Here is a 24377-nt window from a genome sequence, read left to right as displayed (position 1 = left end):
TGTAACTTTTGAGGTGAGCAAGTTTTAAAAAAACAAACCAAAAATCTGATAATTATGACACTTGCAAGATTTTCACAGATCAGGACATTAGTCCTGGTTTTGTGCAAACATGCAGTTCAATCTAGTTCCTTCCTTAAAATGTAGTACCAGCCATGAATTGATTTTTTTTTTCCCAAGGAAGAAACAACAAAAGCAATAATCATTGTCATTAAAGGCCAAAAGAGCAATGGAACTTGAAGGCATAATTAACTTCTTGCATACTCCGATCTGTGCAACACATAATCTTGCATTTAATAAAATCATGCTTACAAAAGCAGTAAGTCACCTTTCTGTGCTGTATCTATACTGACAGTTCTACAAGTGGCAATTACAGTCACTTGCTGCTGGCAATGAGAGGTCAGTAATTCCACGGAAAACAAACATCATGTATTTTTTTTTGGCAACGGGAACTGATTTTGATCACGTTTAGTGGTAGTACCTTAAAGCACTGCTAAGGAAAGGCTTCATAATAGCTGTCAGTCTCCAGAGCCATCTAATTTGGTCTTGCAGTTTATTAAATATTAAAAATCATTCTGGAGTTGTACTTACCAAAATGCAGTCCACTTTAGATTGTACAGTTTTGCTAGATGTAAGGGAAAAAAGAAAGAATAGAAATCTTGAATTAATCTAAACAGCAATGACAAAAACATTACATATTAGAATTTCTATCACTGTACTACAGGCTTAATCGCCTTCTGTGAAATATCCTGCTAGTCTATGGAAGAATACTCATCCAGCTGTTTTTTTGTAGGAAGTCACCCCAAACTTAACTGTTTGTTAGACTTCTTGCTGTTTTGCTCTTCTATGCAAGAACTGTATTTGTTTTTAAGGAAGTATCATTGCAACTGGGAGCTATTATCCCAAGTTGCAAAGCAGCCAGGATGGCTGTCACTAAAAGCTCTTCCACAATTCAGATGCCTTTTACGTGTTCATCTGTAAACACAATTAACACCCCCCTCTCCCCACACTTTGGTAAATCTCACCAATTCAAGGCATTTATTTCTAGCTTTCCAAAGAGCTGCTACAAAGCAGACAACTGGTATCCCACTGGCAACTTAGGAGTTTTCCACATTAGTCTCACTGCCTCCCAGCTGACTTATTAAGACGACATTGGGTGGGGACTGAATTAAAGTATGCCATCAATGACCTCAGTACATGTGCCAAGGAGTGCAAACAGTATGGAAATTATACTGCATATAAACACACCCATAAGCAGTTTTTGTGTTTCTTAAGGGTGCTGTATTTCACATGCTTGGTCTGACTGCATTAGTTGAAGGCATTTTATCATTGCTCGAAGAGGAGCAGGAGCTTTAACACACAAAAACTGAGTCTACTGCTGGCCACCTACTGAACAAGAACTAATCAAGCATTTTTGGAGTTCAGGGAATGATTCTTTTCCTAGTAGAATGAAACAATTCAGTCACCTGTTAATGCAACAATCTCATTTCCAGTTATTTTACTACTGTACAGGTGCTACCACATACAAAGAAAGGCCAAGTAAGGCATCTGATGGATATACTAAAATCGTAAGTAAGAAAAAAGCAAAACAAACAGCTCCAGTGTATGGGGTGATAGGAAACAAAGCTACTGAACCAGCATCAACTGTTGTATCAGATGCTCAAAGAGGCAGAAGCTTAGCTGTCCTGCTTGTTACAACACCTCATTTTGAAACCAGAAGGTCTAAAAATCTGTTCTGCAGGTCCTGCTAACACTGATGCCCCTTCCCATACAGGAACTGCATATGCTATAATGCAATAATGTAATAAAAAATTTCAACAGGTAAGAATATACGACAAGTCCACTGAAGTAGATACACCAGCAGACATCTACTTCAGCTGACTGTGTAGGAGAAGACAATCAGATGGGTGGCCACCCAGGAACACCAAGGAGTAAAGCAGAGCTGTTGGGGATTTGTGAGAACAGGGAATGCCAAGGATGGTAAAAATCAGAGCTTTTCCTTACCTTAGGGAAGACACTCACATCTACCGTAGCAACTTAAGAAGTTAACCCAAATGTCATCTCACTCTTCAAAAACCGCCTTACTAGAAAAGTCAACGGACACCAAGCATGGAAAACTGCTGCTGCTGCTGTTGTCACTGCGTCTGACCCAAAGCTGACCAAGGCATGCTGACACAGACGGCTGCTCCAACAGCACTTCTTTCACCCTAGACTCCACCTCGCCCCACTGCCTCCTGCCCCTAGCTCAGACTCACGATCCCTGTGCTGCTACAGATCCACAGCCTCTCCTACAGAGCAGTGCTCATGGCAGCAGGCAACAGAGCTCAGGCATGTATGTCCATTTTTGTACCTAAACCTTTTCTATGGCTTCACGTGCTAGCTTAATCACGTTAAGAAAATCAGCATGGAGGATAAGGGGTTGCAGGGTACAGGCAGATCAAACTTAGTCCAAATACAGCCTCTACTCTACAGACTTGCAGACGACATTGTGCGCTAGGCTTTTCAGGAGAACATGCTTCAGCCAGCATGGTTTCCAGGTTCTGCCAAGCTGCACATAAGCACGCCCATTTGCATTAATATTTTCTTCTTGCAAAGAGAAAGAGGCAAGTTGCCAGGAAGCAGCTGGGCAGGAGATCCCTAGACCTGTCCTTTTATCTCCAAATATCAGTCTGAGTCAGTAAATGTAAACTAAAATTTAGTTCAGGCTCTTCCAGTTGTGACCTCTACTCCTGCAGCACCGATCAACGGTGTCGAAAAGCTGCAGCAGAAGAGCAATAACAAGGCCAGCAAATACAGTTTCTCTGTTTCCTTTTCGTCAACTGGTGGCACAAAAAGGATAGTCAAGTTCATGTCCTCCAATCTGCAGGCAGATGTTGTGACATTTTAAAAGGCAAAGGTCCTATGGCTTCAGCAGAGATTAAGGGTGATGTCTATTTTGACAGCAATTTTTTTCATCTCCTGCTCCATGCTCCCTACTACACTGGGAGGACATCATTAAAATTTGTTAGTGGTAAACTGAGGCTTCTTTCATCCCAACCAGAGCACAAGTTAACCAGGTTAACATGGCCTGATTCTATAAAGCCTGCGCCTAATGACATAAATGCTTCTTATTTACCCACCAGTGGAGTTGATCCATGTCAAAGTCAAGCAACAGCAACCCTGAGGACCCAGCCCTTTGACTGGGAAGGTGATGGGACAGTGACCTTCTCGTGGTCCTGAGCACTGCACAGAAAAGCTCCATCTGGTGACACCACAGGATGCATCTCCATCAAATCAGGAGATAGCAGGGCAAGTCACAAAGGTTGCAAAGGAACAGCCAGCCCAGTTACAATGTTATTTGCCACTTTTGTTTAGTTCACCCCACTTCTTCCTTCACTGACAGGACAGATGTGTTTTGAAAGCTGAAATTTCATTTACAAATAAATAAGTCTGCTTTCTGTCTCTTTCAAATGCATCCCTTACCTAATTACTACTGCAATTACAGTAACTGCAACCAGCAATCCCAGGAGCAAGGCTGAATCAGGCCTTACACAGAGCTGTTTCTAACATTTGAAGGCTGCTACCCACAGCTGCAGGAGAGCGGCAGGGGTGATCGAAGTTCTCGCTAATGAAAATAACCGTCTGAATCTATTAGGGACCTGAGCCCATTGGAAAACTAAACTTAGAAACCGTACCGTAAGCCAACAGCCAGCATTGCTCCTCCTGGGGGCTTGCTGTGACTCACCCCCACCTAGAAGCACAGCTGACACTACTCTCTCTTGCACAGCTCTTCATGCAAGTCTCCCTGAAGTTGAACTAGTTCACTTGATCTAGAACTTAATTCAGGCCACTTCAAGCAGTTTCATCCAGGACAAGAAGGCACCTTTTTTGATTCTGGGGGTATCTGCCTCTTACGACTGATAACAAAGGTGGCTGGTTTTATAGCTGCCTTGGATTTACCAGCTCGCACCAGATACTGACCCATCACAAGAATGTGGGAACACAAAACTATATATCAAAACTTTGCCAAAAAAAAAAATCAAAAAATCAATGACACTATCACAACCAACGATGAAACTTTTGTTCGGTGGATACCACTGTGCACACTGTTTGAAAGTTAAGACACACTGAGCCACTCAAGAGGGACGTAGTCCTGTTCTACTGTCTACAGCAATGCTCCTCAAAAATGTCAACTCTGTCCCGACCACCATCTGTCTGGATCAACCTGCTCAACTCTGAAGAGGTACCATCAGCCACTCAAAAACAAGAGCCCCGCTTGTACTAAGTAGTAAAACAGCAGAGAAAAGGGGGTTTCTTAGCCTGCGATTTACAGAAGCATAGCATGGTGGCTCCCTACAAAAGCCACTGTTTCATGGAGACCCCCAGTCCTACGTCCTTCCAAGGAACATGCATTGGCTGCTTTGAGTCTGCAGCAGAAAGCCTGTACTGGAAAGCCTGCAGCCCATCTTAACAGCCTCAGCTTTTGACTTAACCTCTAGGCCCAAGACCTTTGAGAGAATCTTGAAGGTAACTTTCAAAGGCTGCAGTAATTTAAACTCCTAAATGCTGAAGCCACGTTGACAAACTCCTCAAAGTATCTTGGGGAGGACAAGGAGGGGGGAAATCAGACTAAAGCATTTCCTCAAACTACTCTTCTATCTTATGCCAAAGTATGCATGTCTGCTTTCCCTGACCTATTTATGTATTTCTGCTCAAAACAGCCCCATTTTAACAGCCCCAACTTGGCATGGGCAGAATGAGTGTTTCCTCTCCCCAAGTGTGCAGCTGGGTTTACTTTGCACTGAGGAAGAGATGGAAGGGAAAAAGCTGGGGGAGAAGGCAAGGAGATGTAATTTTTTTCAAAGCAGCATAAAACCAAATGCTGCCAACCTTCCTCTGATTAAGCAATACTTTACTTTCAGGAATAGGTAGCTGAAATACACTGAGCAATATGGGACTATTGTATTACAAGAGGTGGCAAAATTCAATTGCTCTGAGCACACCAAGTATTTCCTTAATGCTGCAAATAGTAGAAGCCATATAACCATAAGGGATACAAGAAGCTTTATGCCTGCGAGACCAGAAAAAGGAAGGTGGTTGAGAGGGGTTAAAAGAAAGCCCTCAAACTTACTAGCTACTGCCTAGATAACTCTAAGCCTTCCCAAAGCCTGCACAGCCACTGAAACTAACTCTTATCAGCTTTCCAATCATTCGCTCCCTATGAAAGCTAGCAGCATAACAAATACCAGGCAAGCACGCACACAATGCACAGCGAACACGCTGTATGAACATGCACCCGCTGCAGCATAACTCCTGTCCTGGGACACACTGCTCAGAGGAGGACACTGGCAAAGGGGCTCCTGGTTGTGTCCCCGGCAGGAGTGGGACAGCAGCACCTTCAGGACACCGCGTTTCTGCTCAGGCAGGGGACCTCCCAGTCCCAAAATTCACACGGGACACTGCTCTCATCATTCAGCCACTAGCAGTGGACCCAACCCCCAAAGATGGAGGAGGAAGATGTCAACGACAACAACAAGTCCCATTCACCAAAATTCAGGGGACAAGTGGAGCCACAATGTGTCGTTCAAAACATCGTAATGGTTTGACTATGTAGTCAAACCCAGGAAGCCCAGAGTGATTTTTGCATTTTAAGTTTCATACCACCAGTGAAGTTGCCACAGATACTCTGTATCCCCTTCAGCCCAAGACTGCAAATATCTGCATAAACTGCAACACCCTCCTGAAAACAGCCTCTGTAGCTGTGTTTTGCCTGCTTGGTACATTCTGGACAGCCTACAGAGAACATTATTTCTGCCAAACCCTAATGCAATTTATGAAATTTCCATCACTGTTAATAGCTGTGCCATACATCACAAAGACAGAATACAACTCATGACCTGACACCAAGAGTTCCCCACTGCAGGGCTCCCAGTTTCCAGTACTCACACATTACGTTATCACCCAATATACAGGATGCAGTAAGAAAAGTTGCAACTAGAAAGGAAAACCCCAGTACATAGTTACTTATCATCACCACTGTTAACTGGTTATCATCTCAGATGGTAACCCACCTCCCCTCTCAGACAATTAACAAAGAGAGAGGGGAGATTCATAAAGTTCTAAAATAAGCTTTCTTCAGAGAAGAGGAAAAAGCAAACCAAACAAAAAAAACCACAAGTTTTTTCTCGAGAGTTCAGCACAAGACCAGCAACAACTCGGCACAGCTCCGGTGGAAGAACGGGAGCAGGGGCTGTTCAGGGCCACAGAAAACCCTCCCAACTGCTCACTCACAGCCCATGTGTATGACCCTAACGCTGTATGGCGACACGCTGCTGCCCCAGTATTTTCACTCAGGTATCTGAAAACAAGCCTTCTGTATGAGAAGGAAACCCAAGACAGCAGTTAGAGCTGTCTGCCAAGGAATAATTATTTTGGCCACAAGGCCTTTTAAAAATTACTCAGGTCTGAAAAGCCTCTCTTTCCCACTGCATCAGTCCCCCCCCTTAACAACAGGGTTTACGGGTAGTCTTGAAAGGCTCCGTCTATGGGGAGCAATATCACATGAGCACTATTTGACAGGCCTGCATCTCCCAGGCACAGGAGGTATCTGGGTATTGACAGCACCCAGCTTTTTCCTGTGCAGTGTCCTGCTGCCTCTTTGCCTCCTGCAAAAACCCAGTTAGGTCCCAAGGAAAGCAAGTTAGACTCCACTACTAAATAGAGACAGTGACAGTTTGGGCGAAGTCATCTTTCTGAAAGCCATGTTAAAATACAGAGGGTCATTATTAAACTGACCACACATCCTTTTGGAAAGATTTTTATTATCTCTTCCACAACTCTGATGACATCAGGTGACATTTAAAAAATAAACAAAAAAACCCCCAAAAAACTATTTACTCCACACGCTGTGAGGAACCACTCAATAAAAGGATTACCAGCCCTATTACAGTAAGTGGTACTATCAGAAAGGTACTATTATCACACCCTCACAACAAGCACTGGGTCCCAGCAGCACCTGCAGAATTCAGCCCTTAATTCTTAAACTCACTGAATTAATGCTTCTCTTTCTTGGACTAACAGCTCTAAATTTATCTTTATATAACCTTCCATTCAAAAGCACAAAGAAATGTTAAGCTGGAGCCAAGGATTGTCTAAGTAGAAAATTACAAAACAGCCGCCTATGTGTGCTGCTACTCAATTAACATCTTAACATATGCCATGTTACATTGTCTGGCTTGGCTCACGTTGATAAAGAAGTAAAATGGCTGTAAAAGCATTTCAATTAAATATTTAGAAAGCAGAGCTGCAAAAGGTTGAAACATGTTCGAATTAGTGAAATGACAACTATATACTGCTCAGCTAATGGAGTAAGAGCTTTTGCTAGCACAGGTTACTGAGAAAGGAAAGCACGCCTAAGCTGGGCATGTCCGCAAGTCAACCCTGGCATCCCCAGAGCTCAGGACTCCCCTCCCATCCGCACCTCTCACCCTCTGGCACGCAGGAGCCAAAAATCAGGTGGCTTCGGATGCCACCTAGGGGCTCTCTCCCTGCCTGCACTTCTCTCTCCCCTGGGGATAATTCCATGTCACGCCTAAGAGAAAAGGCACTTGAACCTAGCACAAACGCAAGCAAACAGAAGCAAAACACTCAATACAAGACAAACTACATCTCCCAGTATTCAAGCGCAGATATATTCTTACCCCAGATAAAAGCTACAGGGGCCACAACTGCATCTTGGAAGCACATGGAGTATTGTTATTTCCCTAAAGCATAAAAATAGCCACAGAGTTGTGTCCACTGGAAATGTAGAAAAGTGTCCAACGCTCAGGCCTCAAAAAGTAAACAAAGCAGTTATTCACCCGTTTGTAAATATTGGCTTTTTCAGCTTGAAGGCAGACTCCTCCTGAATCCAAGTCAAACCACTCTTCTCAGCAAAATAGGAAGCAGCAAAGCACAGCAAGCCGATAAAACAGTACAACAAGGGTGAGCTGCAACCATTTCATCTTCCCTGTAACCTAATCTACCTCCTTCCACTTGCCAAAAAGAATAAGCCAGACCGGTTTTCCATCAGACACAAGAAGGAACAATGCTGCATCACACTCCTGAAAAAGTAGGAGATCAGCATGCCACAACATTTTAAGTTAGCACAGGTTAAAATTGGTCAAATGCTTGACTTCAACACTTGTTACTAAAATAAATGCAATTAAAATATTTCGTATAGGATAAAAATTTAATCCCTTCACCATTTCTGACACTGATGATTCCATGAGTATTAAATAATGCCAACTATACAAACAGCTGAACAAAGGAAGAAGATAAGGCTGCTAATGAAACACCCAAGTCTCAAATGTAGCCCATTGTAATGAACGGCCAAGAAATAATTAGCCAGCAGACATCAGAATACCTACATCTGAATTTTAGGTCTATAAGCATCTCTTTTAGCTCTCTGAAGAAATCTAGCTGTATTCCAACGCTAAAGGCTTATGCCACAATTCTTAAAATAACTGAGAAGAACTTGCAACAACCACACACTGCCAGGTGCTCTATTCCAGCAACAAGACAGTCATTTAAGTTCCTGGGGGTTTTTTTTACATTTATTTAAATACAGTATTTTGCCACAAGTTACTTTAATGAACTCGAAGAGACAAAGAAAATCCTTTTACACAGCTCTCACCCTGGTTCTTTCAGCACTGCTCTGAATTAAAATCAGTGCGTATTGTTATATTCAAGCAGGACTCTATTCCAAGGATGCAATGCCCTCCGTACATTATGTGGGAAGATAACATGACTTCAGAGGAGCTGCATCCTATATTTATTACTAACAATCTACATGGGGCACTGCAGGGCGTTGTTCTAAGATCAGTCTGCAAGGATCAATTGCCTAGAAAGGCTAAATACAAAAAGCAGAGGGTGATCTCAAAGCGACGTGAAGAAAGACTGCTTGAGTAGGAACCTAATCTAAAATATGTCCCACTAAAAGCAGAAAGAATGGATACAGTTGCCAGGTAGGCAGGTTTGTGGCTAAATGGCAAATCATCCATTCCAATGACTCACGTATTTCACAACGAAAACTTCTGTTTTTAAAACTAATTATGAAAAAACAAATCAATCTTTGGTTGCTTCTGAATTCAGTCTACAGATAGCTAAAAGAGCTGCTGTGGTATTTTCAGCTACGGTCAGCAGAAGCCTAATCACAACATTATTACTTAAGGCTAGTATTTGTAAGGGGTCTGAACTGGAGATCCTATAAAGCATGATGAGATTTTTTTCTCAAGCCTTTGTCCCACACAGCTCTAAGAAAAGATGCCTAGTGAAACTAAAGGGCTGACACTCCTTAGCAGCACTTTAAGGGGGGGGGGGAAGGGGGGGGGGGGGAGCACACCTACAAAACACACATGCACAACAACGTTTCACTTCCACGCCTGCAGAGCCAACAAGATAGCAGGAGGAAGGCAGCACCTTGCTGTGTATCACAGCCTGCCACAGGGCACAGACCTGGTCCTCCGCTGCCTTTCCCTTGAGAAATAGTGGCTACAGGCAGCTGATGGCAAAGCAAAACAATACTCATACTCATGAGAAAATAGCAATGGTTCTACACTCTGCTTACGTTTAATACTCGCCAATAAATGTACAAATCTGTATAAGGCTATGTTTATTGTACATAGTTACACAAAGCTCAGCTGAATCCGGTATAAAAGCTTCCAGTGTTAGCAGCTCTACAGCAATGCTTCCCTACCATACACATTTCCCACAGCTGGCGGAGGTGCCCGGATGGCAGATTTAAGCCTGCTGATACAAGGCACATTTCTTCTTTATTTCGCATTATTTCCTTCAATGTTTCCATAACCCACAGCTATCCTACTTACTTTTTGTTAACCGACAGGTTTGCTACTGGTTGTACCTCTTCACTACCCTATTCATTTAGTACCCAGGGAGGTATCATCTGGTCAGCATTGCCATAACCCAGTCCTATCCAAGCTCTTTTGTGGCTTTACCCTGAGTGAGCACCAGCCTGCAGAGCAGACCAGACCCTCCTGCACTGCCAAGCCCAGTGCTGAGCCCCACACACCACCCGAGTCCCACCAAGACAAGCCAGGACTCAGACACCCCACACAGTCGTCCCCTCTCCAAAACATGCAAGGTCAACAGCTGAGGTGTCCCATTGTCAGCCCAGAAAGGAGCCCCAGCCTTCACACTACACTACCATCTCAATGCTACTTGGGGCCTGACACACGCTAGGAAGCAGAGAAGCATTTCAAGGGCTGCAGTGGGGCTGGTTAGCCCTTCACAGACACCGCACTGGGGAGGATCAGGTTAACCCACAGGGCCTCCCTGATAACGCTTTTGTCCCTCCTCCATGCTGCAGACATCCACCTCTCCCCTCCACATTGAACAGCTCACCCATACGCATCAGCCTGTCTTTCTGCAAACCAATCCAGCTTTTATCTAGCTCCCTTCTCACGATGCTGTTTGCAATGTCCTAGTACCTCCAGTTCTGCCCCGATCTCTGGACATCTGCATTCCTCCTCCTCCTCCTCGCTCCCTTTCCTCTCATGGGTGTCCACCACACAGCTCCTCTGCACCCTTTTTTCCACTTGAGGAACCTGTATCCAACTGCTGACCTTGGTAACTCCCAAGGAATGCAATCCTTGCAATCTCTTAGGTTTCCCTGTGCTGAGTAATGCCCTTAGTATCTACAAGGACTCTCCAAGCATCTGCCTACTAAAAGGGTCACTTCTTTCATGCTAGATGGGCATGGCTTCACTGCCACGGGAAAGGCAACTTCCCTCCCTGACCTGTGCCACACCGCTCACTGGCACATCCCATAACCCTACTCCCACCTTTAACTTTTTTGTAGAGGTGAAAATGTAAAAGCTGAACATATGCAGGATGAACACAGCACTGCTGCCTGATGGTGACAGCCATACAACCTCCCATTTCAAAAAATTCCTCCTTCTTGTTCAGCTGCCACAGATTCTTTCAGGCCTCCATCCTTCAGCCTTGCACCTGCACCCTGGGGCATTCCTCACTCACCTCTACTTACTGGCTTCGACCCACTCCAGACAAAGAAACTGTCTGGTCTCTGCAAATAAAAAGCTGCACGTAGCCAGAAGTCTCTTGCCTACCTCAAAGGTCAGTTCACTGAACACTAAAGCAGTATAACCCATCAGTTTTCCATCCTCTGTTTCTGGGGATAAAAAAAATTAATCCTAATTAATCTTTTTAAATTGTTTTAATCCCTAAACTAGGATCTTCAGAAAAGTTACAAACACATGCTACTCCAATTCTCAAGGATTTAGTTTGGAAAGCTCGAGTTCCCCTAGCCTGCAACCCAGGTGAACTTTAGTTTACTTGCAGACTCAAAAGCTTGTCTAAACTTGTAAGCTATACTTGCTTAAAATTAAAGCTGCAGAAAATTTAATTAAGTTAAAGCTGTCTATTTCAGTCTGCACCTACAAAGCTGGGTTTGAACTCAACTGCATTCACTCCTAGGTGGTAGCTTAACAGTGTCAAATGAGCATCTTACATGAGCCTGCACTGCAGGACTGGTTGCTCCAACCCAAGATTATGTTTACCAGCTCTCAGGCTGAGGCATCCATCAGGCCTGTACAGCTTCACAGCAGCCAGAACAGACAACACTACTGCCAGCATTACATAAACTACAACCGCAGGGCAGACAAGCATCATTCACTCACCTTCACTCCACCCACTGCCTCCTTCACTGCTAGGCCACCTCTGCGGCCGTGATGAATGAACAAGGAAGTCTATCAGATCATTTCTCTCCTCTGAAACCTAATTTATGAACAGAAATTATGAACAGCAGGCACCTGACCAGTACTTAATACCCTACAGCTTTAGGGTTCAGTACTCTGTCTCCTCTGAACAGAGGACGATGCATGCAGCCAAGTTCACCGCAGGGAAACTGTGCTACACCTGGCTCTGCCACCCCATCCTTCTGCAGGCAGCTGGGGGGGGTGGGACCCAAAAAACTGAGAACTTAGCCACTGTCTACTCAAGTAACATACCTGCTTTGCAGACACAGCATTGTCCATAAGCACTTTCATATCTATTTTAAAAGTTTTCGTATTGTCATGGTTTTCTTTTAAAAACATAGCAGAGGGCATGCGACCTGTCCTAGTACAAGGTACTGAAGCCACAGCCATGTAGTCACTGAGTTTAGCACGCTATTAAGACAATTTGTAGAACACCTGCATGGATTCATTATTCATAACATGTTCATTTCAAACATCCTAGGCAACTGCAAAGTTATACCACAACTTACTTAGTAAAATGGTCAGAAACAGAAAAGGCTGCCCTTCATTAAATCTAGAACAGATTTCAGAAAAGCTGCATTAAACTTCTGACTTGCCAAAAATCGTAGCACCAGAGAATTATATTTGAGAGAATTATATATTAAGAAAGCTACTAAAGCAATATTCACCGACATAACTGCACTGTTGAAATTCACCTGTAGGCTGCAGCACGTAACTGCCTAACATCTTTCAGCATCTAACAATTTACTGAACTATGCTTGTATAAAAGTCTCACACTAATGTTACCCCCAATTACTTGCCTGATGGGTCCTTCCAGAAGGAGATTGTGTCTAAGAGCACTAGAGAATTGACCAGTCTAGATGTTCATTCCTGTGAACCACATCATGCATAAACATGCCAGTAGGAGAACGGATGTCTGCATTAAGGGAATGAAAATGTCTTTTCCTGATTATTAACACAATTTGATTTCAATTTTCAAGGTGAACTATATGCTGCTTTGCCACTCCCTTACTGAGCAGCTGAACTAATCAAGCCAACACTGCAGCTCACCTTTCTGGTTTGACAAATTTAGTTAAGAACCATGTCTTCCAGAAGAATACAATGTACTCAAGCTATCTCCTGATCTTACATTGGGCCTAATTTGCCATAAAGCTACTGGTATTTAAAGTATTCAGTGGTAACTAAGAACTTTACTGAAGAGACAAGAATCACTGTGAAGTGACAAATAACAATTATTAGGTCCTGCACTGCAAACACCCATTATAAATCTTTTCACCCTGAACACCTGGAGCTATTGGTTGACAACACCCCAGTACATACATATGTGTCTAAGTGTTCACAGAGAGAGGGCTTCCACACACTGAACCACTGTACACACAATCTAAATTTTGTTTTTCAATTAAGCTACAATTTTCACCAACTTGAATGTACAAACCATGATGGTACATGAACCTCACATTCTTAATACCTCCAAGAGAAGTAAGCTTCTAGCAAGAAAAAGATGCAGTCCATGGGGATATGTGCAATGAAAGCTAAATGGGGACTGATTAAACTCACTGGTACTAAACAAAACAAAAATATTATCTTGTTTTTCATTTTTATTCTCAGCCTGAAAGATCAAGAGTATTACCACCTTTTTAGCCATTATTAACCAGGAAAACTGACTATTCGTAGTGTGCATTCAGGCATATATATACACAGGGTAATCCTAGCTTCTACTCAGAAGTAATCAATAAGAGATCGTCATCTGACCAAATCTTCAGGGACAGCATTTTAGCATTTTTTGCATGACAGAATTTACAACATTAATTTTCAACTGAAATTTCACTGTAAAATGCATTTAGATAAACTTTTGTCCGATGTAATTAAACACACACAAACCAGCATTTCGAAATTGCTGTAAAAGGAAAATGTCTTATGTGCTTATGTCTCCAGCACATTTGTTGATTACTTCAGATTTTTTTTAATTTGACTCAGTAAGCTCTCTCTAATTGTTAAATACAACTGATGGTTTCTGTTCAAAATACCCCTTTCCGTATTTTTAAAACTAGATCTGTCAATCTCACTTCATTCACTTGTTGAATGGAAGAGGCAAATACACTTTTCTCTCAGCTGCCAATTCATTTCTCAATTTTTTACGAGTTAATCATTGAACTATGCTACTGAAATCGAGCATAATAAAGATAATTCTGCAGAGCAGGCTCCTGGAGCCAAAAGCTGTATTAGCTTTTCAACAAACTGTTTTTCCAGGTGTGCAGCTTGAGATTACTGCCAGTGAGTAATTTGACTGTCTTTTAAGTATCAACTAATTTATTTAGTTTACATGACCACTAATAGCAACTGTAGGCCCTAACACAGCTCATCATTTATAATCCTAACAAGCTTAATTAAAAATAAAATAAAATAAAAATCAAACCATAAAGAAAATAGGCAAACTTTTAATGTACCCTTAATGAAAGAAACACCATACTTCGGTGCTCGGATAAAAGTTTCCTGCGGCACAGTCTCTGACTCCTGTAAGATTATTTCGAAACGATTTTTGGCCTTTGCTTCAGACAGTCCCATCACAGCAGAAAGAGCTACAGCTTTCATGCAAGGGCTGAGCACCCGCCAGCTGGCCTCACAAGTGCCTCACCCGCAGCTACCAACTTTCCTATAATCAGCACAAGGGTCACGGAGCAATCGTTTACCTTTCGTTGAGAAACACCACAAGCAGCACAAAGCATCTGAATACAGTGTGGGAGATGGCAGTGGTAGGCGGACGATGCTGTGTAGGTACCAACAAGCACAGCTCCCTTCGGCAGGGCACCCGTCCTGCAAGAGTGCTCCCTCCAGGGACAGGCATCGTCTTCCAGAGGAATTACTGCCTGCACACTGCCAGTACAGACAACAAACCAGTCCTGCCAGAGGATGTCCAGCCCTGAAATAGAAGCCTTGAGTCCCAATTTCAGATTGCCTCCGGACACAGCACTCACACAGCACCCAGAACCACCTTGCCCAGTTGTTCCCCCATCTTAATAAGCATCCAAGCCTCTCAAGTACTTTTCTCCACTGAATTAGCAGTAAAACTAGCACGTGGTTCTGGAGGAAGGAGTAGTCACTATTTTTCAAAGCAGATTAAAAAAGGACTTAAAATTCCATCCACAAAAAATATTAAATAAACATTAAAACTTTTCAATTTACAGGCCTTCAAACAGTTACTGCTTGTGTTACTGCGCAACCGCCTTTTAAGTCTGTATTTTAGTATGGCAACAGTTCTGAAGAGGAAGGGAGAAATCACACAGGAGTATTTCACTGAAGTCACAAAGACTACTCCAAGTATCTTCAGGTGATTTCTAAACAAAGGCAAGAAGGCAGGGAGGAAAATGCAGCAGAACAAATTGCCCATCCTACTATCCAGCACACCTTGCTCACAAGCTAATTCTTGTTGGTCTGAGGGAGGCTTGAGGCAGCCACTCCAGGCAACCTTGTAGCAAGAAAAAGTTCCAACGGCCTGTATTACTGACAGCTTTAAAAATAATTTATTTCCCTGCTTTATAGGCAACCAAAGTAATGAACTGTCCAGTGCAATCTAACTTCTTCACTGGCAGGAGTCCCAACAACCTTCAATGGTACTTAGGAATCTTTGACTAAGAAATACGGATTGCCTCCCTGCCTGTGAGACCATCCATCAAAAAGGACAGCCATGTATCATGGACCTTGACATTTAACCACAAATTTCCTCTCAGGGGAGATATGAATGTGCCTCATTTAATAAACGAGCTCTTCCCAGGAACAAGATTTTCTTCCCAAACTTGAAGTACCTGACAATCAGTAAGCGATACCATCTCCAGGGAAAAGCCAAGCAGGACCCGCCGCTCTGGAGGAGTGCAAGTATGCCCCAAGAAACCCACGTCCCGTCCATAGACGCATCCGCTACCTGCGCAACCGCCACACACCACGGGTTCATAGGTTATAGTTAGAAAAAGGTAACGGCTCACGTAGCCCGAGCGACAGATAAAGACTCGACCACTCACTGGCAGCAGTACTGAGCAGGTCCAAAGAGAGCCTGGCGGGTCTGCCACCCATGGGAGGCCCCTCCGCCGGGACCCACCGAGACCATCCCCAGTCCCGCCTGCAGCAACACCCAGCCTCCCCACCCTTTGAGTGGTACCATGTCACCGCAGCAACCACAAGCAATTAAGAACAAGCAACAGGGAAAATATTCGGGAAGTTCCGAATGTTTTTTTCCACTGTCTTAATGATTAAACGTTCAACAACAGAAAACACTTGGCAGCTTACTGAAAGCCTGTTGATGGCACAGCAGCCGATAACAAGCACCCTACTTGATGACAGATAATCCTTCTTCCATTAAATCAAGAAAGCATTAATATTGAGATAGTGGCTAACTCCATCTAGAACCAAGCAAACCAAACCCTCAAAATTCCCAAAGATCTGAGGGAACACAACAAAACACCCCAGTACTTTCACAGTTTTTAGATGTATTTAGGGATTCTTCTCACTGGCTTGAAAGTACCAGTTTCTGCTGGCCTTCTGGTTGGGCCCTTTCTGGGTGACAGAGCACAGCATTTTCATCTATTCAATTCACCTTTTGAATAACCTGCTAATAACTTTTCAAACATACAGTCCAGCATTCTACCTGGACTGCTCCAGAGGCAAGCTAGAAAGCTACCTCCACTCCTCATCTCCACAGTTTAAAAATAAGGAGTTCCTTATTTATACACGAGGCTTTGTAATATTAGATATTAGAAAGGCTTGAACCAAAAATCCAAATTTGGATCCTGATCTGAATTTTGCAGCTCTGGCCCTTCTCCAAATACTTCTGTTTGGCAAGCAGCAGAGTGGAGTAACAAGAGAAGGCAACATACACAAGTTATGGGATCTGTATAAAAACATTAAGCTCAACCCCTGCTCTCAAAACTACACACACGTGCACACACACACACAAAACCTAACAAAACCACCCCAAGCCCCAATTAAATAAAAGATTAATCAGTGCTTCTGTATAAATCTGATCCCCCAAACCTGAGCAGTACTGTCATCCCACCCAGTTACAGTATTTTTTCTGATTTATACGGCACCTGAAAATTTTAGGGCACATTTCTAAGTGTTCCTTTCAGACAGAGATTTGGATTCCTACTCGCCAATGGCATAGACACATGGCAAGTCAAACAGAACGGCCCCAGACAGCAACCCACCCAGCTACAGAGGCCTGCGATGACAATCCTGCGCTTATTAAGAACTCATTAGAAATGCTGCTCTGAATCACAATGTCACACCATCCAACTTGCTTCAACGAAGGGAACTTCTGCGGTAGAAAGTAAAATGTTTATGAAACAAGGAATTGCATGTGTTCAATGCTGTGAAGTCAACAATTTAATGCACTTCTATGCATTTTAAATGAACAGCAGTAAAACTTAGCCAAATATTTTATTACTTGAATATTGGTTTTTTCCCCCATATACTTTATTAGATCCTATTGTTTCAAGGAACAAAGACAAAGAAAACCCACAAGCAAGAGTGAAAAATCCACTCTTCCTAAAAGCAGATTTACAAAGATCTTTTTTCTGCAAAGCTATTCCATCCAACTCAGAGCCAAGATATTCAATAAAACCTCAACTCCATTCTCAAAAGGTTACATAAAGGTCAGCATTCATTTTATTCAGGTTTATTGTCTAACCTTGTAAAAATGCCTGCAGACCAAACTGGCTTCCACACCTGCTGACCTAGAAACTCCACCACTGTGGTGGCCATGCCCCGTTTTGGAAAGTTGCTTCTCCTCCCACACCAATCTGGCACTGACTGCTACGTGACACTGACCTGCCCGCTCCTGGCCGTCAGCGGCCTGGAGGAAGGCTTTCCCAGTAGCAAGGGGATGCATTTCAGCAGAGAATAGTAAATTTTTTAAGCCACTTTGGTGAGAAGAAATTCTTCCAGGAAGCTTCCCCCCCAAAAAGGAGGGTTTCCTGCATACATGAATCTGTCGTATTAGATAAAGGATGTACCTAGACCTCGTTCAAGGGAATGTAAAAATCTCCAAAACAACCCACAGAGGGGATGGAGCAGGAAAAGAAGTTGAAAAAGTGACAAATGGTGTAGGGATTTATTTTGCCCAATTCAAGAGATCTGCACCACAGATGGTTACACCCTGGCACACAGTTTAAAAATTTGTTTACAGTCAAAGAGAAATAGGCACATAAAGTGATCAGATGGATTGTTTTATGGAAACGTCTTCCCTAGGAGATGGCCCTCACCTCAGAAGTGCATTTTTCTTCACAGTGGCTTCGAGGGAGCTACCTTGACCAACTCATACAGAAACAGACGTGGTCAAACAAAGTAAATTCCACTTTCTGTTCCTATCCATTTGGGGAACCAGAGTGTGAAGGAGAATGACATGCTGCTAAGGGCTTTGCCCAAGGAAGACTGACCTTCCCTGAAATCATCAAGAACTACTCTAAAATATGGTTTGCAGCGCAATTTTTTCCTATATATTTGACTGCTTATACACCATATTGGGAAATAGTCAGGACAGGCCAGTCTCACCATCACCTGTGAACAACAGAACCATAGTAGAGTCAGTGAAAATTGGGTTAGTGACAAGAAATTTTTGCAGTTTTACACAGCCTCTCTTAGCTGAGGAGCTCAAAGTACTTTTTCAAAGGAGGTAAATACACTTCTGATGTTACACAGATTTAGTGAAATGAGTGCAGCCTGTACACCTGTCAATGATCATTATTAGCTTTTGCACACAATAATTAGTAATCTTTTACTGAAGAATTTTTAAGTTTTGTTTCTCACCTCCAACAATGAATTAACCAGGACAGAGGAGGGAGTGGTGGCTTGTGCATTTTGGGCTGGGGGCACAGAGTCTGTAATCAGTTACAGGAAATCTTAAGTTCTCCACTCGGTCTTGACAGATCATTTAACAAAATACAGAGGGTTGTGGGTTTTTTCCCCTCTTATTCCCTGTCTCCCTCTCCCAAGCTACAGAAAATTGAAAAAGAGAAAATATAGATGGATTGGTCTACAGATTAATCCAACCTGACTCAAGAAATCTGTGTTTTAAAAGAATACATGAAGTGTGTTACAGGAATTTCAACTGCAGAAGAAAACTACCAAAAAGGTGCCTGACAGACATACCTTGAGCTTCCCTCTTCATTGCCAGTATCAAGACCTTCAATCATATTTTGCTGACCTAACCATACAAATAAGTAGCAATTCCTTTTATGAAAAATCTCAATAACATTTCCCCAAATTGCAGAACATTTGCTCTGCCAACAGCTAAGTGACAATCCACACTTGCTGACAATGCCTAATGACGAGTGATGGATGCAACTGCAGGAGGGAGCAGGAATGATGTAAGTCGTAAGAAAGAACAGAGCCTTCCAAATATTAGAAAATACTGGTGTTACGATCAGCTAATCTGGTCTTCTAGGAAGTACCAAGAGCCCTAAACTAACAAGGGCACAATTTATGTCCTACTGCCCCTTCAACATGAAACAAACCGGGCCTTAGGACATATAATTTTGGCACTGACTGGCCTAGCTCATGCGGTTTTCCAATACAACTTCTAGGTATAAGAGTGATTTGAGGACAAAAATTACAGATGTGAAACCCACACCCATGTCCAACTGAAATGGCTACAAAAGCAATGCTTTGTGTTTGCCACTCCACACCGCCTGGTCCTCAGCTTGGTTTACACACAAGATATCAGAGAGGGGGAGGAGAGAAATTAATCTCTCAAGCAGAATTATTATATTCAAATCCCAACAGATGCCGTTAGGACAAAAAGACCTGAGATGCAGACAAGGTGAAAGAAGCTGGGGCCAACCCATGCACAGATGCAAGCACCAAATTACTATTTACAACAGTAAACAAGTACTCATTGAAGAACCATCACCAGTTATTCGCAACAGTGAACAAGAAAACAAACCCGTCCATTCCTTCAATGTTTGCTGCTACGGACTGGATTTTAGATTAATACAGTGAGCAGAGAGGGATTAAATTGCCTAAAACGGTTGGTCTTTTTCTTTCACGCCAGCAAGAGCAGACCCTCAGCCAACACCTTCCTGCCTTGGTCATCTCCACATCTCAATCCTTATGCCACACTGCTTTCACATAAGTACATAGCGGGCTGTCTTCAGCTATAGGATATTCTTTGGCAACTTAATGTAATATTGAGTAGGCTCTGTCTTCACCATTATACGTTTGGGTACAGAAACATCATATACAAATAACACACATTTGGTAATACAGGACCCTCACCCGAAGAAAATAATTGAAACCCCATTAGTCTACATGCTCGGACAGCTGACTAAGGAGGTTTTCCCGCCTCAGGCTCTAACGTCTGGACAAAAAGCTATTAATAAATATGAAAGCTTTAATGAATCTAAAGGGAAATAAAAACAGGCAGATTAAGGCCCAGTGTCCAGCGAAGACCAGGGCAATTCACAAACCCACCCAACCTGACACTAATCAGCCAGGCTGGGCTCCCAAAGACGTGTTCTCCCCGTCTAGATTTCTAATCCGTCAGTGGGAAAAGACATCTAGTATTATTTCTGCCCATTTCATCGACACCGTAAGAACACATCCAACTGCCTCAGCAAATCACATACGCAACACAAAACAAAAACAGACACCACTTTGCTGGATGTGTTCAAGTGGGGCAGACAGGAAAAAATGCGGTTAGACAGTGATGAACTTTAATTATTGTAACCAAACAGCTGTTAAATACCTGTATGTGATGTTCTAATGCAAATAAATACTTCCTGATTTGTCATTAAGCACAGTTAAGTAACTCTCTTATCTTGCCCTCCTCGGTCCAAACTAGCGGTCACTTTATATGCAAAAAAACAACACCACCACAAAAAACCAAACTGGACTCCTAATAAGCACATTTTTAAGTCTTCAGTACATACACTGACTGTGCCTGCAATTTTAACCAGCAGGACTTAACCTATTGTTTCATTTTAAGGGACTCCACATGTTCACAATTACTTGAGCTACTTTTGTCAAACGACATTTTAATTTAATAAACAGAATAAATTAAGTATGAGTTGAGATAATGAATAACTCATTGTCCTGCTCGAGGCCTACATCACACACTATATTTATATTTGTCTGTACAGTGGAAGGACAAGCACAGACTTGTTTGTCATCCTCAAGTCCAGTATTTCAGTAGCTGCTATATTTTGCTATACTACTATTTTCATTGACAACACAATTTGAAGACTGAAACTTTTTTTTTCTTTAAACAACAAACACAAACAACTAGAAATATCCATCCACTATGCATAAACGTGTAGGAGAAAAGAGGCGGGGGGGGGGGGGGGGGGGGGGGGAACAATACAGAAGAGTACTAATCTAGATGTGCTAAAACCCTTTGGGAAGCAAAGGCGGAATTTAACGCATCAACCTGCCAGCACACACAACTGGCACAGCAGAGGAAGAGGGGAGGAAGAGGAGGGAAGGCAGAAAAAAGGAAGCTCTCTTCTGCACATTACACCTAGTTCTGTTAACAACAGAGCACTACCATTTTCACAAGCAGCCTTCCACAATCTCTCCCACTGTTTATCCATCACCAGCACACACAGCACACACTGAACAGAATAGCAGATCCGGGACTGCAACTAGAGAAGACGACTTTCCACTGTTTACTCCGAGTGCAGCGCGTACGACTTCCCTGGCCATGCTCCTCAACCTTGCTGCTCAAAAACCACCACCGCATCTACATGAAGATGCAAATTAACATTAAACTCCAGCCTCAAATGAAGACTGCTTGATCGCAATACAGAAACACAGAATTTCTATAGTCCCAGACAAAAGATTTGAAAATATCGAAGAAAAGGTTTTCTTACAAGAAACAGCCTTATCTACAAATACTGCACTTCAACAGTATAACCCGCAGGAAATGGATACTGCCTGGAAGCAGCAGGGACATCCCAGCCCCCGGCAGGAAGCAGGTAGCCAGGAGGAACATCTGTGAAAGTACCAGGAGACAGGGCTGCAGGCCCTTGGCACCAGGCGAGCCACTTACACTGGGCAAAACACTGCATTCTGCTGTACCAAACCCGGGCTCAGGCTATTCATCAAGTTTACCTGAATTAAATAAGCAGCCTTCATTTAAAAGGCTAACATACGCGCTCTTTTTCCTTGAAAAGAAAACCCATAACAACAGCAGAGGTTTTACTTAGTAGCCATTTTGTCTTCAACTTGGGACATGATACCTAAACCTGAACGCAATGTAAACATGCTCTCTGAGGCTCATTTCCAAACAGCACGTTCATGGAAAAAGAAGAAAATACAGAAAGGCCATCACTAAATACCACAATAAATTAGGAGGGTGTGAAGATTTTGTGATCTAAACAGACAGGAAATTCTGCATTTCGTATTCCTTCTCTAGGTCACATTGCAGAGAAAACCAAAACAAAAGGTAGCAAGTATGGCTTAAGGACAATGAATTATTATTTACTGTTTAAATTAAAAAAACAACCAACAAGAAATGCAATTTCAGTATGCCATACAATAAAAGAATGTGAAGATAAAATTATATTTAGATTCTCTTTCTTTTCCAGCTACATGAATTCAAGCCATAAAACCTAACTATAGTATGAAGTAATAGGCAAGCTAGATCAGTACATTTTTATTAGGATGAGCGCATGTATATAGATGTATATATGGTGTGTACATATAAAGGAAAGCATTATGTATGAGTAACCTATATTTACAACTCCCAACTTTCACAATACTTTATCAACTTCCCCAGCCAAAAGCAGCTTTTAAAAACATACACAAAATACAAACGCTGCAGGTGACAGGCTCTTGCAGATTTGGGGGGGGGGGGGGAGGGGGATATTAATTGCAGGGCAAGCTAAAATCAATTTATCTCTTTCCCCCAAATTAACACAAAATAAATATTCTTAGGTAAAATGTTGGTTTACTAAGAATTTTGTTTTAATTTTCAGGAAAAAAAAACCCCAAACAAACCAAAACAACTGGATCCCTGTGCAGGAACTTGCAAACCATCATCACAACTTTCAGCCAAAATTGCATTTCAACTGCCAGAGAACAGAGGTTTACGGGGAGGCTGGAAAAATGCACCCTTAGTGCAACGCTCTGCATTCCCTGCTGCATCAACATTCTCTGTTAGCCGTCTCGTGTGAACGTTAAAAAACAAACAAACAAAAAAAAACCAACCAAAAAAACACCAAACAGACGTAAAAAGAAAGGGCCGTGTAAGATGCCGACTGATACGGACGCCTTCAGCAGGTGAGATGGTACCCATCCGTCCGAATGGAGCCGCTCCGCAATTGCCGTGACCGCTGAACACAAGTGGGCAGCACCATTAACCCACCCCCGGCGCACGGCGGGCTGCCTCGATCCTGGAAAATAACAAGCACCCAGGCACGGCAAACAGCCGCGAGCCTCCCGACCGGCGCACCTGCCCACGACCACGCATGTTTTCCGCACGTCTGGGGACGCAGCCCCGCGGAGCGGGGCGCGCGCGCGCGCAGCTCCGCGCTTCCCCGCACAAAGGGGCCGCGCCCCCTCCCCCCGGTGCCCCCCCCCCTCCGCACCGCCTCCGCGCCCGCGCAGCGCCCCCACCCCACTCCCCCCCGCGTACCCCAGCGCCGGCCTGGGGCGCAGCCGACCCGGGCGGCGCGGCGCAGCCCGGCCCTTACCAGATGGAGCTGCGGATCTTGTGCTGCAGCGCGCTGGCCTCGCCGCCCTGCAGCCCTGGCACCAGGGCCGGCAAGGCCCCGCCGGGCGCGGGGGTGCCGGCGAGCCGCCGCAGCGGCTGCCCCTCCGGCTGCTGCTGCTCCTCGGCCATGGGGGCGCGGCGAGCGGGGGACGCGGAGCGACGCTGGCCGCACTAGGCCTCTGCCGCAGCCCTCGAGTGAGTTGCCTTCCCCTGTTGCCCGGGGGACATCACGGGCGGAAAGCCGAGCCGCGTCCCGCCGCTACGCCGCAGGATGGCGAGCCCGGCTCGCGGCACGGCGCATGGCGACCCGGCCTCCGCCGCCCCCGCGCAGGGTCGCTCCGCGCTCCCCCGCCTCGCAGCACCTGGCCCGGCTCGCCGCCGCCGCTCCTCGCCCCGCGGCCGCCGTGCCCGCCCGTGCGCCGAGTGCGCAGGCTCGGCGCTGCCCGAGCAGACGGGCCGCCCCGCACCGCCGCCGCCGCTCGGGGAGGGGGTCGGGGGCGCGGCCGGCGGCGGCGAGCTGGCGCCGGGCCGGGGGAGTGGGGGGGCGGCCCCTCCGATCGCCCCGGGCCGGAGCCCGCGGGCCCCCGCCGCGGCGCGGTGGGCTCGTCCCAGAGCGGTCCGGCTCTGCGGGGGCTGTCCCCCCCTCCTCCTCCTCCGCCTCCCCCCCCCCCCCCCCCCGCGCGCCGGCGGCGAAAATAACACACGTGTGTGTACGTTTTTTGTAGATAGAGTGATATATATAATCCACGTAGATGTGCACGATTTATATAGGGTGCACCGAGCGCATGCTGCGCACTGGAGACACGTGAACTCCGCTCCTGCGGCGGCGGCATTACATCAGCTCGCTGCACCACAGCCGCCCGGCGCCTCTCGGGGGGCTCCCTACATCTTCCCCTGCCTCCCCGCGCGGGCAGCGCTCCCGAAAT

The 24377-nt window shown here is 44.5% G+C and overlaps 1 protein-coding gene across 1 annotated transcript in view; it reads right to left on the bottom strand.

Annotated features, from left to right (window-relative positions):
- The window catches only part of RFX7 (regulatory factor X7), a 53506-nt gene extending 29646 nt beyond the window's left edge, over nucleotides 1–23860 (bottom strand). The window contains exons 1-2 of the mRNA XM_049812813.1: nucleotides 23432–23860; nucleotides 589–622 (exon numbers count right to left, since the gene is read on the bottom strand). Of these exons, the coding sequence (XP_049668770.1) occupies nucleotides 589–622; nucleotides 23432–23580 (183 nt within the window). The 5' untranslated portion in view covers nucleotides 23581–23860. The remainder of the gene's footprint in view (nucleotides 1–588; nucleotides 623–23431) is intronic.
- Nucleotides 23861–24377: the final 517 nt, after the last annotated feature.

The sequence above is a fragment of the Accipiter gentilis genome, chromosome 10 (genome assembly GCF_929443795.1).
Source record: "Accipiter gentilis chromosome 10, bAccGen1.1, whole genome shotgun sequence".
Lineage (NCBI taxonomy): Eukaryota > Metazoa > Chordata > Aves > Accipitriformes > Accipitridae > Astur > Astur gentilis.
Note: the sequence above shows the minus strand (reverse complement) of the source record. Positions and strands in the feature narration are given on the sequence as shown.